General features: G+C 59.9%; 1 protein-coding gene across 4 annotated transcripts in view; it reads left to right on the top strand.

The window, feature by feature from the left end:
- ARHGEF10 (Rho guanine nucleotide exchange factor 10) overlaps nt 1-16,676 on the top strand; it is a 101,725-nt gene that overhangs the window by 6,817 nt on the left and 78,232 nt on the right. For all 4 annotated transcript variants that reach the window (XM_078445221.2, XM_078445220.2, XM_078445219.2 and 1 more), the window contains exon 2: nt 11,726-11,793. In XM_078445221.2, coding sequence (XP_078301347.1) covers nt 11,757-11,793 — 37 coding nt within the window. In that variant the 5' untranslated portion in view covers nt 11,726-11,756. The remainder of the gene's footprint in view (nt 1-11,725; nt 11,794-16,676) is intronic.

The following is a 16,676-nucleotide window of genomic DNA, read 5'->3' as shown; positions in this document are numbered from 1 at the left end:
ACCTTTTGTCTTTTTGATTTTAGCGGTTCTGACAGGCGGGAGGCGATCTCTCAATGTGTTTGATTTGCATTTCCCTGATGGTCCCTGATGGTGAGAGCACCTTTCCATGTGCCTTTGTGCCACCTGTATGTTTTCTTTGGAAAGATATCTTTTCAGATCCTCTGCCCGGTTTTTAAAAAATGTATATTTATTTTTTTTTAAGAAAGAAGGTACAAGTGGGGGAGGGGCAGAGAGAGAGGGAGACACAGAATCCGAAGCAGGTTCCAGGCTCTGAGCTGTCAGCACAGAGCCCGACGTGGGGCTCAAACCTACGAACCAGGAGATATGACCTGAGCTGAAATTGGATGCTCAACCAACTGAGCCACCCAGGCGCCCCTCTCCCTCACTTTTTTTAAATGTTTATTAATTTTTGAGAGAGACAGAGAGACAGAGACTGAATGGGGGAGGGGCAGAGAGAGAGGGAGACACAGAATCCGAAGCACGTTCCAGGCTCCGAGCTGTCCGCACAGAGCCCGATGTGGGGCTCGAACCGACGAACCGTGAGATCCTGACCCGAGCCGAAGTCGGACACTTAACTGACCGAGCCACCCGGGCACCCATTTTCTTGATTTTTCTGGTAACTTGTTACTTTGTGTAGAAGTACAGCCGATTCGTGCGTACTTTGATTTTGTGTCCTTCAGCTTTGCTGAATTTGTTTCTAACAGTCTTTTGGTGCGGTCTCTGGGGTTTTCTATGGACAGCGTCACGCTGTCTGCGGAGAGTATCAGTTTTGCCTCTGCCTTCCCAGTGTGGATGCCTCTTGTCTCTTTTCTTGCCTCATTGCTGAGCCTGGGACTTGCAGCACCGTGATGAAGAAAGGTGGTGATCCCTGTCTTGTTCCTGATCTTAGAGGAGACGCTTTCTGCTTTCCTCACTGAGTGTGATGTCGGCTGTGTGCTTGTCACATGGGGCCTTTATTAGGTCGAAGTACATTGTCTCTATACCCACTTGTTGAGGTTTTTGTTTTGTTTTTTAAGTCATACACAGATGTCGAATTTTGTCAGATGGTTTTTCCGCACTGATGGTGATAACCCTGTGATCTTTGTCCTCCTTTTTGTTGGTAGGTGGTTCTCGTTGACTTGTCGATGTTGAGCCTGGCATTCCTGGGGTGAACTGCACTTGGTCACGGCGTTTGATCCTTTCAATACGGCGTCCATTATGGTTCACCACTATGTCACTGAGGATTTTTACGTCTTTGTTCATCGGGACTGTAATTTTCCTTAATTATATTGTCTTTGTCTTGTTTTAGCATCAGGGTAATGCTGGCCTCCTAAAATGCAGTTGGAAGTGTTTCCCATTCCTCTGTTTTTCTTGAAGAGTATGGGGAAGGATTGGTATTAATTCTAACTTTAATGTTTGGTAGGTCTCGTCCGTGAAGCTGTCTGGCCCTGGATATTTGTTTGTTGGGAGGTTTTTGGTGATTGATTCTATCTCCTTACTAGCAACGGGTCTGTTCAGGTTTTCTATTTCCTCCTGATTCAGTCTTTGTAAGTTGTTTGTAGGAATTTTCCATTCCTTGTAGGTTGTACAGTTTGTTGGCTTAAAATTGTTCGTACTAAGTTTCTTATGATCCTTTGTATTTCTTTGGTATCTGATGAAATGGCTCGTCTGCTGCGTGTGGTTTTATTTGAGTCCTCTCTGGTTTTTTTCCCCAGTAGGTCTGGTGAGAGGTTTGTCAGTTGTATCTTTTCAGAAACTCGTAGTTTCATTGATTTTTTTCTGTTGCTTTTTGTCCGATTTATTTCCATTCTGATCTTTGTTATTTTCTTCCTTGAGATGTAGAGTGGAGTGGTTCCTTTGAGATTTTTCTTGTTTCTTTTTTATTTTTTATGTACAGAGAGACAGCATATATGAGTGGGAGAGGGGCGGAAAGAGAGGGAGAGTGGGATTGAGCCCCTCATCAGGCTCCACACTGAGCGGACAGCCTGGTTATGATACTCTCTCTGTCCCCCTCCCTCCTTCCCCATCTGCCCCTCTCCCCCACTCGTGTGTGTGCTTCCTCTCTCTCTCAAATTAAGAAAAAAAAAAATGAAAAAAAGAGAGTCTTACTCGAGCTTCATGCCCAGCATGGAGCCCGACAGGGGACTCAATCTCACAACCTGATCTGAAATCAAGAGTTTCATGCTTAACTGACAGAACCACCCAGGCACCCCATTCTTGTTTCTTTGTTTTCTTTTTTTTTTAATGTTTATTTATTTTTGAGAGAGAGAGAGAGAGAGAAAGAGAGAGAGAAGGAGGAGAGTGGCAGAGAGAGAGAGGGAGACACAGAATCCGAAGCAGGCTCCAGGCTCCAAGCTGTCACAGAGTCTGATGCAGGGCTCGAACTCAAGAACCGTGAGATCATGACCTGAGCCGAGGTCGGACGCCCAACCGACCAAGCTCCCAGGAGCCCTCTTGTTTCTTAACATAGACATTTATGGCTACAGATTTCTGTCTCAGAGTAGCTTTGCTGCATTCCATAGATTTTGGAGTGTTGTGTTTCCGTTTTCGTTTGTCTCAAATGAAACAAGGTATTTTTTTTTTTTTTTTTTTTTATTTCCTTTGGGTTTCTTGTTTGACTCACTGGTTGTTCACTAGGATGTCGTTCAGTCTCCACATATTTGTGTTTTTCCCCATTTTCCGGTGATTGGTTTCTAGTTTCATTCCAGTGTGATCACAAGAGACGTTTGATATGGTTTCAGTCTTGTTAAGTTTGTCGAGATTTGATTTGTCACCTAACACGCGATCTGTCCTGGAGAATGTGCCGTATGCACTTGAGAAGAGCGTGTATTCTGCTTCGGAAACGAATGCTCTGCATGTGAAGTCCGTCTTGTCTGATGTGCCGTTTGAGGCTGGGGTTTCCTGTTTGATTTTGTCTGGCCACCTGTCACACGTACTTTAAGACTTGGTGGGGTTGAAGGAGAAATGCCCACCACTTTGGGGGCGCCTTGCTGGCTCAGTGGTTAGGTGTCCGACTTCGGTTCAGATCATGATCTCGCGGTTCATGAGTTCGAGCCCCGCGTCGGGCTCTGTGCTGACAGCTCAGAGCCTGGAGCCTGCTTCACATTCTGTGTCTCCCTCTCTCTCTGCCCCTTCCCTGCTCATTCTGTGTCTCTCTCTGTCTCAAAAATAAACATAAAAAAAAAATTAAAAAAAAAAATAAACATTAAAAAAATTAAAAAAAAAAAAAGAAGAAGAAATGGCCACGACTTTGGAGGGCTGCAGGCTAAGGAGTCTTCAGTTGCCTAATTAGCATCGTCTCATGGTCATGAACCTCTGCTCCTGCCCCGTGGTCTTGGAGATACCCTCCATCCACCTGGCCCTCCTCCCCGGTGCCCTGTGGACCCCGATACCTGAGTAACCTTCTAAAAAGGCCTCTCTGGCCACATCAGTTCCCTGCTCAAACACATCTGTGGATCCCCTCGGAGCCAAGCACGAGGCCCTGCCCTGGATGGGGGGGGGGGTCCCCCTGCAGGTGGGGGGGCCTCCCTCCCCTCGTGCTGCCCTCCTCTGTCTTCCTCCGGGAAGCACTCTCTTCGCAGCCCTGCCTCAGCCGTGCTGGCAGAGTCCTAGCCTGCTCTCCTGCCTCCCTGCCCAGGACTGCAGTGTGGTCACAGTGATTGCGCCCTCTGGACACCCTCTCCTTCCTCTTCCCAGGGTCCACGGTGTGGCTCCGCTGGTGTTGGGTGTGTGGGCACCCCAGTACCCTGGGGGCCGTGTCCCGGGGGACGGAGCAGGTTCACGGACTCCCCTCCCCACGTGTGTGAGGAAGGAGGCTTGCTGTGCCCCGGGGGGGATGGCTCTTATCCTGGGTCTGACCGATGTGATAACACTTCTCTGTGGGAGCATTCGATTACGCTTCCCGTAAGTAGCTCCCTTCCTGGGCGGCCCCCACCCCTTGGAGGCCCTGCACCCTGGGCACGGAGGTTGTCCTGCTGGGGGTGCAGCGCTCAGACTCTGGCCCGGGTCCCAGGTGACCCCCGTTCTGAGGCTGCCTGTCCTGGTCTCTGAGGATGATTCTTACAGTTGGAGTTCACTTTATGTATGAGACTTCTGGGCACGTGGGTCTTAGTGGAGGGGCTTGTGGTTTTACTCTGGGTCACGTTGTGAGCTGACCTTTTTCTGGGATGCTCTGCCCTGTCCTTGGGTCGGGCACAGTGTGGTGTGGGAAAGAACAGGGAGGCCTGGAGAGGCTGCGGAGGGCACCCGGCCCCAGAATTAATCAGAGAGAGCGGTGCCCCCGCTGGTGGGCTGATGGGGCACAGGGTGTGGGCTCCGGGAGGAGGGCTGGTGGGAGCACAGGGTGTGGGCTCTGGGAGCAGAGGCAGCTCTAGAGACCGTTCACTTCCATGAGCAACTTTCTGCTATTTTGTTTTCCGAGCTTGATATTTAAAGAAAGCATTTCTCAAAGACTTGGGCTGATAAAGACAGATCTCACTTACTCCTCGGTAAGTCTTGATCATGTGAAGCAGTTGTGATTTTGTGCAGGTGAAGTTGAGGTTTAGAGAAAAGTCTGGATTGCTCTGACTCAGATGACCCGAGTCTGTGCATTCAGTGCAGACGGGCCTTCCAGAGCTTTCCGGGGGACGTGCGGTTGGATGGTGAGTCTCCTCTTGGTAAATTGACCATCAGAGGACAGGAGGACACAGCCATGTCACTGACATGGTCAGAGCCCGTGTGGACCCCACCCCCGGGGCAGGGGGTTCCCCTCGACCTGGGCCTCCAGCTGCCCACAGTGTGACCCACCAGGAGCTCCTGTGTCCCTTCCCCTCCTCTTCCTCCCTCTTCACAAAACCCCTTTCTGGAGTTTGTTCCTTACTAGTAGGTCCTAAATAAGGAAGTATTTCTCTACAAACGTGCACTTACGGCCTGGGCATCAGCCAAGGTTACGTGTGTTCCTTGTTCTGAGCCAGCGTTCAGCAGCCTGCGCCCTTCCAGAGGGAGCGTGCCTGGACAGGTTCCTGGATGTGTCCCACCCCGAGCCACACGCACTCCCTGCGGGGTGGGGTTGGACAAGGCTCCTTCCCTCCCCTTTCTCTCTCTAGGGGAGGGGGATGGTGTTTCCTCCTGGACTCCAGATTGGGGGCCTGGGCTGGGCTCAGAGAACAACAAACCAGAAGGTTGACATGCACATGAATTCATCTCAGCCATGGCAGAGGCCTTGGGTGGGGGGAGGCAGGGGTGCAGAAGTCCTTGGGTGGGGGAAGCAGGCAGGGGTGCAGAGATCCTGGGAGGGGGAAGGAGGCAGGGGTGCAGAGATCCTGGGAGGAGGAAGGAGGCAGGGGTGCAGAGATCCTGGGAGGGGGAAAGAGGCGGGGTACAGAGTTTCTGGGTGGGTGGAAGGAGGCAGGGGTGCAGAGGTCCTGGGTGGGTGGAAGGAGGCAGGGCTGCAGAGGTCCAGGGAGGGGGAAGGATGCAGGGGTGCAGAGGTCCTGGGTGGGTGGAAGGAGGCAAGGGTGCAGAGGTCCTGGGTGGGTGGAAGGAGGCAGGGCTGCAGAGGTCCTGGGTGGGTGGAAGGAGGCAGGGCTGCAGAGCTCCAGGAAGGGGGAAGGAGCAGGGGGGCAGAGGTCCTGGGAGGGGGAAGGAGGCAGGGATATAGAGACCTTGGGAGGGGGGAAGGAGGCAGGGGTGCACAGGTCCTGGGAGGGGGAAGGAGGCAGGGGTGCAGCGGTGCTGGGTGGGTGGAAGGAGGCAGGGGTGCAGAGGTCCTAGGAGGAGGGAAGGATGCAGGGGTGCAGAGGTCCTGGGTGGGTGGAAGGAGGCAAGGGTGCAGAGGTCCTGGGTGGGTGGAAGGAGGCAGGGCTGCAGAGGTCCAGGGAGGGGGAAGGAGCAGGGGTGCAGAGGTCCTGGGTGGGTGGAAGGAGGCAGGGCTGCAGAGCTCCAGGAAGGGGGAAGGAGCAGGGGTGCAGAGGTCCTGGGAGGGGGAAGGAGGCAGGGATATAGAGACCTTGGGAGGGGAGGAAGGAGGCAGGGGTGCACAGGTCCTGGGAGGGGGAAGGAGGCAGGGGTGCAGCGGTGCTGGGTGGGTGGAAGGAGGCAGGGGTGCAGAGGTCCTAGGAGGAGGGAAGGAGGCAGGGGTGCAGAGGTCCTGGGTGGGTGGAAGGAGGCAGGGTTGCAGAGGTTCTGGGTGGGTGGAAGGAGGCAGGGGTGCAGAGGTCCTAGGAGGAGGGAAGGAGGCAGGGGTGCAGAGGTCCTGGGAGGGGGAAGGAGGCAGGGGTGCAGAGGTCCTGGGAGGGGGGAAGGAGGCAGGGGTGCAGAGGTCCTAGGAGGAGGGAAGGAGGCAGGGGTGCAGAGGTCTTGGGTGGGGGAAGCAGGCAGGGCTGCAGAGGTCCTGGGAAGGGGAAGGAGGCAGGGGTGCAGAGGTCCTGGGAGGGGGAAGGAGGCAGGGGTGCAGAGGTCCTGGGAGGCGAACAAACTGGTGAGCTGCAGGGGTCAGGGGAAAGGGCAGGAGGGCCTGGAGGGCAGGCAGAGGGGCAGCGCGGGTGTGGGCTGCGCTCCATTCATGGACACTTTCAGTCAAAGTGCAGTCCTGGCTGGGCTGTCTGCCCTGCTTCTCCAGCCTCTGGTCCCCATCCTGTCCTTCGTTCCCTCCCAGGACGCCCCGGATTCTGTGTCCTAGGGCCCCCAAGTGGGCTGCTCCTATTAGGATTTCCTTGTGGTGATGCTTCGTTGTGCTGAGGCTGGGCGTTGTCCTTTTCCACAGGTGAGATGTGTCCTCTCCTTGTGGCTGGGAGCTGAGGCCACGCAGGAGGGGCGCAGCCGTGGGAGGGAGGGCAGAGAGAGGGATCAGAGTTTGCAGGGGGAGTGCCGGGAGAGGCTGCATGGAGGTGGCCTGCGTGGAGATGGCTGGCGTGAGCTGGGGACGGCAGATGGGATGCAGGGTCCCAGCCTCTGGCTAGGGCAGCTCGCCCTCTGGGGAGACCTCACATCCCTTCCCCGGAGCAGGGGCGAGTGGGAAAGAGCGGCTGGTGCCTCAGGTTCTCTGATAGCCGTTGATGCCGGTACATTTGCTTCTCTTTTACTTGTTTTTGGGCCAGTGGGTGCGGGAGGGAAGAGATCTCAGGGCTGGCGACAGTGTGACACGGGCACATTTCTTGTGGTAAGAAATGCGCAGACACCCGCCCCCCGCGTAGCCTTGGCGAGATGATGCCTCGCTCTCGCCCCGGCGGTAAAATCCAGGCGATCACGGGACGGAAGTGCCAGGTGGACAGCGATGTTCCCTGCAGGTGTCAGAGAAGACCCTCTTTCCTCCCCACCCCTCCCCTTTTTTGTGAGCATTACCTCTACTTAAAAGTCTGGAAACGTGAGGACGGGGGGCTGACGTGTTTGGTCTGCTGTGGAATCTGGTTAAATGTAGACCCTGCCATTCCAGCAGGACGTGCTCGCTGAGCTCTCGGGTGCTCTCCCTTCTCCCCTCGTGGTCTCTGTTGAGGGACAGCCTACGGACGTGACGCCGACCCAGAGGCTCCTGGTTCCAGTACCAAACTGAGCGCACCTGCTGTGAGCCCCCGGGATTTCCTGGCTCACGCCGATGGCTCAGCGTCCAGCCCCCTGGCCCCTCAGCCCCAGGCTCTGTCCTCGGGGCCGCCTCCCCCTAGGCCTGAGGGACGGGGCCCCGAGGCTCCCTGCCCCAGCCGGGCTCTGTGCCGATGTTCCGAGCCAGCCCCTTCGTCTGGGACGCCGGCAGATGCTCTGATTCCGGCACGATTGGTGGCGGCGGGCTCGGGTGGAGGCCCACCCAGAGAGTGGGGAGACCATTGGGGTGGATGTCGGGGAGCCGAGCCCGGAGCGCACTGTGCGTGGGGTGCCGTGCGCCAGCAGAGCTGAGCCCGATGTGCCGAGAGCCTGTCCCCTCCGGGGTGCTGCCCCAGCCTCGCGGACACGGGGTCGTCTCACCCCCAGTGGCCCCCGGGCGGGCGGCACAGCTGAGGACAGCGAGGCGCAAACAGCAGAGCCCGGTCCAGCCGGGAGGGGTCAGGACGGCGGGGTGTCGGCAGAGTCCGGCCCCCAGCCCTCTGCTGCTGATTCACCTGCTTCTCGGGGGACGGGGCCTAGGTGGCGAGAGTGCCGCAGTCCTCAGGTTCCAGACCTCAGCGTTGCTGCGGTCACAGGGTACGAGCCGCAGGAAGCACCGGCCCCCTGTGCCTCAGCATCCTGCTGCCCACCGGCCCCAGGTGCTTCCTTGCGCATCTCCACGGATCCTGCAGGACACACACAAAAAAATGCCACGGGAGTAAAGGTTCAAGTCTATTTCTGTGATGTCGCAGAAGGCAAGGGAAGCGATCTGGGGTGTTCCCTGGCCCGGGAAACCATCTTGTGACGTGGAGCCACATGGCCTCCAGACCCGCGGCACAAAATCCTCCTGCAGCGCTTGACCGCTGGCCGCTGCTGTGACCGGATGCGTCATCGTTTGGTCGAAAACCGCAATCTGGGTGCACGATGCAATCTCTCATTAGGATGCCGAAATTGGAAAGTGACAGCAGTAACACAGCCCGGACTGGAGTTATCTCACGCTCCGTCCGTCGGAGGACGGCATCGTGTCAGCGACTCTTGTCCTGTGTCCCCGGGTTGGTCTCGGGCAGAGTGGGCTGCAGCCCGGCCCAGTCCCCAGAACGCCGTCTGCCAGCCCAGAGGGCACCCGGGGAGGGTGTTCACTGTCAGGCACCCGATGGTGCAGAGAAGTGGCTTCAGAACCCGCTTGGCTGCGGGGGGCCTGGAGGGCCCGGGGGTGCAGACACGGTGCCCGGGCAGGCTGCAGGCACGGTCAGTGCCTCTGTGACTTCCGGAAGCCGACTTGTGTGTTTGCTGCCTAGAACATTTCCTTCTCAGGAGCACGGCTTCCTGCGGACGCTGATCTTGGAAGCAAACCGTCACCGGGCACTCTGCGATCTGCCTGGTGCTCACCGGCTACCAGAGCACAGGTCGCGGCACGGGGGGCCCCGGGCTCCAGCCCCAGCTCGGGCGCACGGTGAGCGAGCCCCGGGCTTGCTTGGAACGGGTCCTGTGTGCAGCAGGTACCCTGTGGGGGTGAGCCGTGCTGGTCAGCGGGCCGGGCGTCGGGGCAGCTCTCGTGTTGTCCCGCGGTTACCCGTGGGGAAAAGCCCAACTGGACTCTGTTCTGAAGTATTTTAAGGACAAACAATTCGCATTAATGAGATTTGTGCACCGAGGTTTAAAGAGTTTGGAAGCCGAGTAGGGCGTGTGATGGAGAGAAGAGAATCGCGTTAAGACGAAGAGGGTGTGGCTGGTCGATGTGGCTGAGCTCCCCCAGGAGGGACCCCAGCAGCCACGCCACCACTTTGTCCCCACCGGGAAGGATACCTTTTTATGGCCGGCCTCCAGCACGTCTCACGCGGGAGGAGAACGTGTGCAGAGATCATACCGCGTAGAAAGCTGTGCTTTGCTCTAAAGCCCAAGAGCCCCTCTGGCTCCCGTGGGCTCTGCCACGTGGGAATGTCGTCCTCTGCAGCTAAGAGTGCAGGATGTGTGTCCCTGGTCTGTGGAGAGAATGCCTAGGAGCCGGAAGCCCTGGTCCACTCACCTCTCCGATGGCTAAAAATACCAGTTTCCCTTCTTTTCCTCGCTTCCTCCCATGACTGTGGCATCCGTTGGCCCCTCTTCCCGCGGATGTCTCTTCTTTCCTGTTCCCCCCCGTGCCTGCGGGGTCTTGGTGCGCCGGGAGGGGCCGGGTCCAGTGTTGGGACCAGCCTGGCGTTTCCCTGTGTGAGCAGCACCAGTAAGAGCCCCCCGCGCCCTCGACGGCCTCATGTACATCACGACGGGTCTCGGCTGGCGCACTCCAGGGAGATTTGCAGGCTCACCTCTGGAATGTGTCTGCATTTGAGGGTGAAGGCCCTCCCCCCTCGTGCTGCGGAGGCCTGCGTGATTCCTGCAGACTGTCACGTACACTGCCCCTCCTGGCACCGCTGCCCCAGAGCAGGTGGACCCTCTGGTGTCCGTGCCAGCTGGGCCAGCAGAGCGTGTGTGCGCCCGGGCTGTGACTTCCTGCAGACTCAACTTCGGTGCCTTGACCACGGTGGACGTTGCAGGGACATTTGCTGACTTGGCAGGCGTGGTGTTCCTGTTAGCATCTGGGTTCCTGTGTCCCCGTCCCTGGGGAGCAGGTCACCTGAGGTCGCCGCAGCTTCTTGGCCAGACGTGCTTCCTCCCGCGTTATTTTCCCGAGGGTTCGCTGTGGTCCGTGCACGTCTGTCTGAGTTGTTTAGAGACCTAACTCCGGTTTGTGGCCAAATTTTGCTGTGGCCTCTGTTGACACCACTGAGTGTGTGTCATATCAGATCTCTGGAGAGGGCCTGGGGGTGGACATGGTCTCACAGAGGACAGATGGCAGTGTAGCTGGACCACCACCTGCTGCCATTCACCGAGTGTCCCCTGCGTGCTGGGCCCTGTTCCGATCCCCACGGCCGCCGAGGCCCGTACCGTCCCTCCGTTCCAGGTGGAGGCTTGGGCTCAGAGATACGGACGCTCTGGGGCTCCTGGTGGCCCGCAGGAGAGCAGGGAGCAGAGATCACAGCCCCAGCGTGTGCGTCCATGTCTGTCCTGGGTCTCCCTGTGGGTGGGTTTCTCCAGGACCCCCAAGCCTTGGTTTTCTCATTTTGAAAATAAAGGGAACCTGTTTTCTGGAGGTGTGGTGTTTCCAAGCGCACAGCAGGGAGGTGCTAAGCGAGAGAGGCGGGCGCATGGCAGGTGCATGGCCCACGTGGGCCTGTGTGGGGGCCACTTCGGGGGCTGGGGTGTGGCGTGTGCAGGGCTGATGTGTGGCTGGTGTGTGACCGGTGCATGGCCCGTGCACGACTAGTGTGGGGCCCTGTGCGTGGCTAGGGCGTGGCCCAGGTGGGACCTGTGCGGGGGCCGGTCTGTGGCTGCTGTGGGGGCCAGTGTGTGGCCTGTGTGTGCTCAGTGCGTGGCTGGGCGGGCAGTACCAGTGGTGCCCTGCCAGAGCCCACACGAGCAGTCCCTTCTGCCACGTGGGTTGACAGCAGGCTGTATCCTGGTTCCTCCAGCATGTTCCGCGCTGTGGGCGGATGGCGGCCAGGGCACTGTCACCGTCGTCACTGTCCCTTGCTGCTGTCCTTGCTGCACCGGAGCCTGGACATTTTCACCGGATCGTTCTGGTGGGAGCCGGGCAGGTATTTGATACCCTAAAACCTCGTAAACAGGGAGGGGGCTTACGGGACGGCCGCCTCGCGGCCCGGGCACTGACCTCCTCACGGTTTGGCTGGTTTCACGCTCATTCTCAGACTTGGGTTTCCTCTGATCGCATGTACGGGAATGGGATCTGCAAAAAAGAGAGGAAAACGTGTGCGGAGATGTGGCCTAGACCCAGGGTTCAGAGACTGAAGGCTGAGGAGATCGTGAGCGTGGCCCACGGTCCCGGGCGGCGAGGGCTTCACGCGAGGCTGCAGTGGAGGGAACGGGACCGGGAGACGTGTGCAGGGCGGGAGGGGCCGTCCCCGAAGCATGGGCGCAGACGCAGCTCCCAGCGAGGACCGGGGGGGAAGTGAGGCCACCTGGACTGAGTGCTCCGTGCTCTGGGCGTGGTCTCAGAGGACACTTGGCAGGCCTTGTGGGGGAGGGGCTGGTCCCGTAGCTGCCGCCGTGGATGACCGCTGGCCTGGCCTGGAGAGCCCCCTGCAGCCCAGGGCGGCCTCTGCCTGTGGTGACCGTGGTGTCTTTCCTTCCCCAGGGCTCCCAGGAGTGAGCGTCCCAGCTGCACGATGGACCAGCCAGAGCCGCCCGCCCCCGCGCCCGAAGGTAACGGGGCGTCCTTCGGGGGCCCTTTCCCCCTCGGGGACGGGGAGGGGTGACCACAGGTACCGACGAGGTGGAGCTCGGCCGCCCCCCCATCCCCTGGCCACCAGGGCCCATCCTCACTTTGGGGTAACCTGGCTGAGCGCCTCCCCGGCCCTGGGCCCCCCCGCGGGGCACGGGCCAGCACAGCCTGCTGTGAGCCCTACCTGTGGGGACCCATCAGTGCCCTCCGGCATGGAGGGTGGCCTGGAGGATGATGAGGAAGGGAGTCGTCCCATCCAGCTCTTGGGCACGTTCCTTATCTGCCTCCCTCCACCACTGTGAGGACCGTGAGGGAGGGGTGCAAGTTAACGTTTCCCTGTCCCATCCCCTCGCCACGGTGGGGCATCGGGGGCTTGGTGTCACTCCCCGCTCACGGGGCAGGGCCTCCTTCCGGGCTCCCCGTTCCCGAGTCTTCCCCAGACGTGCCCCCGTGGACAGACTCGCGTGTCCTTTGCACACCTGGAGGCTATAGGGCCTGAAGGGCAGAACCCTCAGCATGTGAAGCTGCGAGAGTGTGGGAGGAACCCACGCAGGGCCCGTGGCTCTTCCGTGCCCTCCCGCTCCCGGCAGGCGTGGGCCCTTGGATAGTGCCCCGGCCCGGCTCTGCGCTGCAGGTGGCTCTGGGCCTCGGGCTCCCAGTCGGAACAGAAGGAAGGCAGCCCACAGGTGGAGCCGCTCCTGTGGGGAAGCAGGGCTCGGGCCGAGGGGTGCCTGGGCTGCTGGGCGCTGGGCCCCCCAGGAAGGCTCAGCTCGACTGGAGAGCCATGTGGGTAGGGCTGGTCCAGAAGGAGCCAGTGATGCTGGGCTATGTGGCCAGAGGGGCCCCTGCCCACCTTCAGCCAGAGTCTGTACTCAGGTGTGACCTAAGACCCAACTGTCGACCTTGGAGAGTTTCCTGAGCCCCGGGGTGAGGGTGGCTCGCTGGAGGGCACCCCAGGAATCCCGCAGCCCAGGCCGTGCACCTGCTCCTTCTGCGGGGTGCCTTCTGGGGGGGCTGGCTCCTTCCTTGGGCTGCGGCCGGCAGGCTTTGGTTGGGGAGGGGGTCCTGGATGGCCCCCGTGCAGGTGTCCGCCGTGTGTCGGGGGGGTGGCACTGAGGCTCCTCCAGGCTGGATCGTACTCGATTGTCATAATTGGGAAGGTCCCAGAACTGCTCACTGCTTCCTCCCCTACGAGCTGGGTGTAGCCTACACACACGTGGCCGGGCGTGTCCCCGGGGCTGGCACACCCAGCTTCAGGGAGCCTGTGGGCTGCCTTCCGTGGGACGGTCCCTGGATCCTCAACATCAACGGTTTCCATGGCCTGCATGGGCCGTGCTGACTGCTCTCCCCGGATACCCGTGGTGTGCACACCGGGCGGCTGGGCCGGGCCGCGTCTGGAGCGTGGTCACGGCAGAGCAGAGTGGCGCTCCCAGGGTGGGCTCGCCGCACTTGTTGGGGAAAAGCTAGAAAATGAAAGGCCCAGAAGCCCTTTCCGCACCAGTTGTTAAGACTGTGTGGGGCTTGCGACTGTTGAAAATCTGATGGCGGTGCGTGCCTTTTTCCCCCACGCTTTGTCCGCTGTTTTCAAAGGAACCGGAACCCGCCCTTCTCTCGTTCCGTGTGTCCCAACATCTGCTGGCAGCAGCCGGCTGGGGCTGGTCCCGTGCGTGACAGAGCCTTGGCAGTGATACTGAGTGGATCTGCAGGAACGCCCGTCCACCCACGGGCTTCGCCCCCAGATGCACCTCTGCACTTGGTCTGGGACGGGAGGGGGGCCCTGACCACACGGCCGGGGTGTGGGTGGCTGTGCTAATGGGCTGGGGTGGGGACCTGGGAAGGGGAGTCACGGCCTGTGAAGCCCAGGGCATCGGGGGGCCGCGGGCAGGCTCTGCGAGGCTTCGGTGGGCGGGAGCACGTCCGGGACGTGGAGAGCAGTGATGTGACCGGGGTGGTGGAGGGGCGGGCAGCAAGGCTGTCTTCTGGGAGTGTGCTGAGGGGGCAGCTCGGACATGTGCTCCCCGGGAGAGAAGTGGTTCTTGAACGTGGGGTGCACGGTAACCAGCCCGATTTGGGTGGTTATTTCAGAGTCCTCCCGTGTGCTCCTGAAACGTGCACGTTTTTATTTGTGACTTCGGTCTCAGTAGAGGAGGGAAAGAGGGCCAGGCAGGAGCCGGGACGGTGGGGGGCTGCCGAGGGCGTCGGGCAGAACCACCCCGCGTTCCCTGCAAGCCCACACCCACCCTGTTCTCAACGTTCAGAGTGACAAGCAGGCTGCCCGCGAGGCCTGTCGCTGTGGGGCCTGGCTGGTCCGGTCAAGCCGTCTGTGGGCCAGGCCCCAGGCCCTGTGAGCTGGGAAGTGACCCTGGGCGGCAGGCAGCCGGGAGGTGGAAAGGATCCCCCCGTGGACCCCTGTTCTCGGTTCCCCTGGAAGATTTCCTCCGGGCAGCTCTGGGCGTGTGGCCAGCGTCCTTACAGGGTGGGGGGAGAGTGTCCCCATTTCTGTGGGTGGATGGCTGCTTCCTGGCTGGTAGCCTGTGGGTGTGCCTTCTGTCTTTGGTGTGGACTGAAGGCCGCTATTTGACAACAGAGAACCCCATAGTTCAAGAACCGAGATCCTGATCCGCACAGCCTTGTGGGCGGTTGACTCTTGTGACCCTTAGCAATGGGCACCCACGGGGCTTTGTGGGCGGGGACGGAGAGGGATGGGAGGCAGGGCAAGTTGGGAGTGGGTGGGGACTGATGCAGGGGGGTGGGGGCAGGGCAGGTTGGGAGTGGGCGGGGACGCAGGGGGTGGGGGGCAGGGCAGGTTGGGAGTGGGTGGGGACTGATGCAGGGGGGTGGGGGGCAGTGCAGGTTGGGAGTGGGCGGGGACACAGGGGGTGGGGGGCAGGGCAGGTTGGGAGTGGGTGGGGACTGATGCAGGGGGGTGGGGGGCAGGGCAGGTTGGGAGTGGGCGGGGACGCAGGGGGTGGGGGGCAGGGCAGGTTGGGAGTGGGCGGGGACACAGGGGGTGGGGGGCAGGGCAGGTTGGGAGTGGGTGGGGACGGAGGGGGGTGGGGGCAGGGCTGGGTCGGAGGGCCTCATGGAAACCCCAGCAGAGCTCCTTGGATGGGGGTCTGGGGCTCCAGCAGGGGGTCTGGGTGTGGACTTGGGGTTTTGTGCAGACCACACCAGGGCCTCCAGCAGGCCCGGCCTCCCCGTGGGGAGAGTGTCAGGTGCACTGGAACTCTCTGTGTGGGGGGGCAGAAGCAAGGGGGTGCGTGGAGGGCAGCAGAGGCAGCTTGGGGAGCTGTTCTGAGTGCGGTGGGCGGTGCCACAGGCCTGCACCTGTCACAGCCTGGAGGCGAACGTCGGGGATCCCGGCCTCCTTCAGAGGCCTCTCTCCTTGGCGTGCAGACACCGTCCCTCCCCGTGTCCCCACGGGGTCGTGCCTCGGCGCGTGTGTGTCCTGACCTCCTCTGATGAGGACACCCGTCGTACTGGAGTGGGGCCGCCCTGGCGACCTCATTCTACCTTAATCACCTTTGAGGCCCCGTCTCCACACGTAGCTGTGTTCTGAGGTCCTGGGGTTAGACCTTCAGCCTAGGGTGTGGGGGGACACGGTTCTGTCCTCAAGAGGGACTGAAACAAGCAGCTGGGTGTGTGGGAGGGAGCCGGGAGACTGTAGTGTCATTGATGCCAAAGGATGGTCATGTTAAACGGGGCGGTGAGGTCACCGTAGGGGACAGCGGGGAAGGACCACGGGCATTGGCTCTGGGGACAAGGCACCCAATAGCGCGTGAAGCCAGGTCACTAGCTGGTGGGGAGGCATCAGGCATTCTGGGGGTGGCAGGGGAGGTGACCTGGCCGAGTGCAGGGGGCGTTTCTGGGCTGCTGTGTCTGACGCTGTGACGGTGGCCACACATCACGGTGCCTTTGTCTACACCCATGTGGTGCGCCTCACTGGATGGAAACCGTGGACTCTGGGCGACGGCGGCCTGTCCGTGAGGGCCTGGCCCTGTGCTGCCCATCTTACTTGCTGAAGGCACAGAACAAGAATTACCTTCTTCCTTTAAGGGGAAGACCCTGTCAGGCTTTGTTATTTAAGTTTTTAAAAATATTCATTTAGTTTTGAGAGAGAGAGGCAGAGTGTGAACAGGGGAGGGGCAGAGACAGAGAAAGACACAGAATCCGAAGCAGGAGCCAGGCTCCGAGCTGTCGGCACAGAGCCCGACGTGGGGCTCGAACCCACAAACCACCAGATCACGACCTGAGCCAGAGTCAGATGCTTAACCAACTGAACCACCCAGGCGCCCTAGGCTTTGTTGTTTGAAGCAGTGTTCATAAAATCACTTTCAGGTGTATTTTATCTACTTCTTAAAGTCCGGCAGTGATGAACTGTGACTTCCGAGAGGAGGGTCGATGGAGGGAGAGCAGGCAGGTGGTTCTGAGTCCCTGCTGTGCCCCGTGGAACGTGTCGGTGGCGGGATCTCCATGTGTCACGTCGCTGGGTCACAACTCGAGCTCTCCCGTCATCACCTTCGGCTGGGTGTTTAACTTGTATTGTTTCCCTGTCACGTTGACCCGGCAAACACAAATCTAGTCGTGGGAACAGTTGTATTTGGAAAGCATCCTGTGCGTTTTGGTTTTTGTGTTGAAGAGATTTATTGCCCTGGGACGTGTTCCCCAGGTTACTCCTGTGAGTAAGCTGACTGACTCCCTAACGGTAACGCCGAGAACCCACGCGCCGACCTCCCTGTCGTTGGGCCCGAGACCCGACTTGGTGGGAGAGCGCACGTCGCGTGACTGATCCGCGGACACAGGCTGCGTCCACCCCCAGGTCCGGTCCGTGTCTGCTGCTTTTTCTTGTGACGCTGTCCTCACT

This window comes from Panthera onca, chromosome B1 (assembly GCF_046562875.1).
Source record: "Panthera onca isolate mPanOnc1 chromosome B1, mPanOnc1 haplotype 2, whole genome shotgun sequence".
NCBI lineage: Eukaryota > Metazoa > Chordata > Mammalia > Carnivora > Felidae > Panthera > Panthera onca.
Note: the sequence above shows the minus strand (reverse complement) of the source record. Positions and strands in the feature narration are given on the sequence as shown.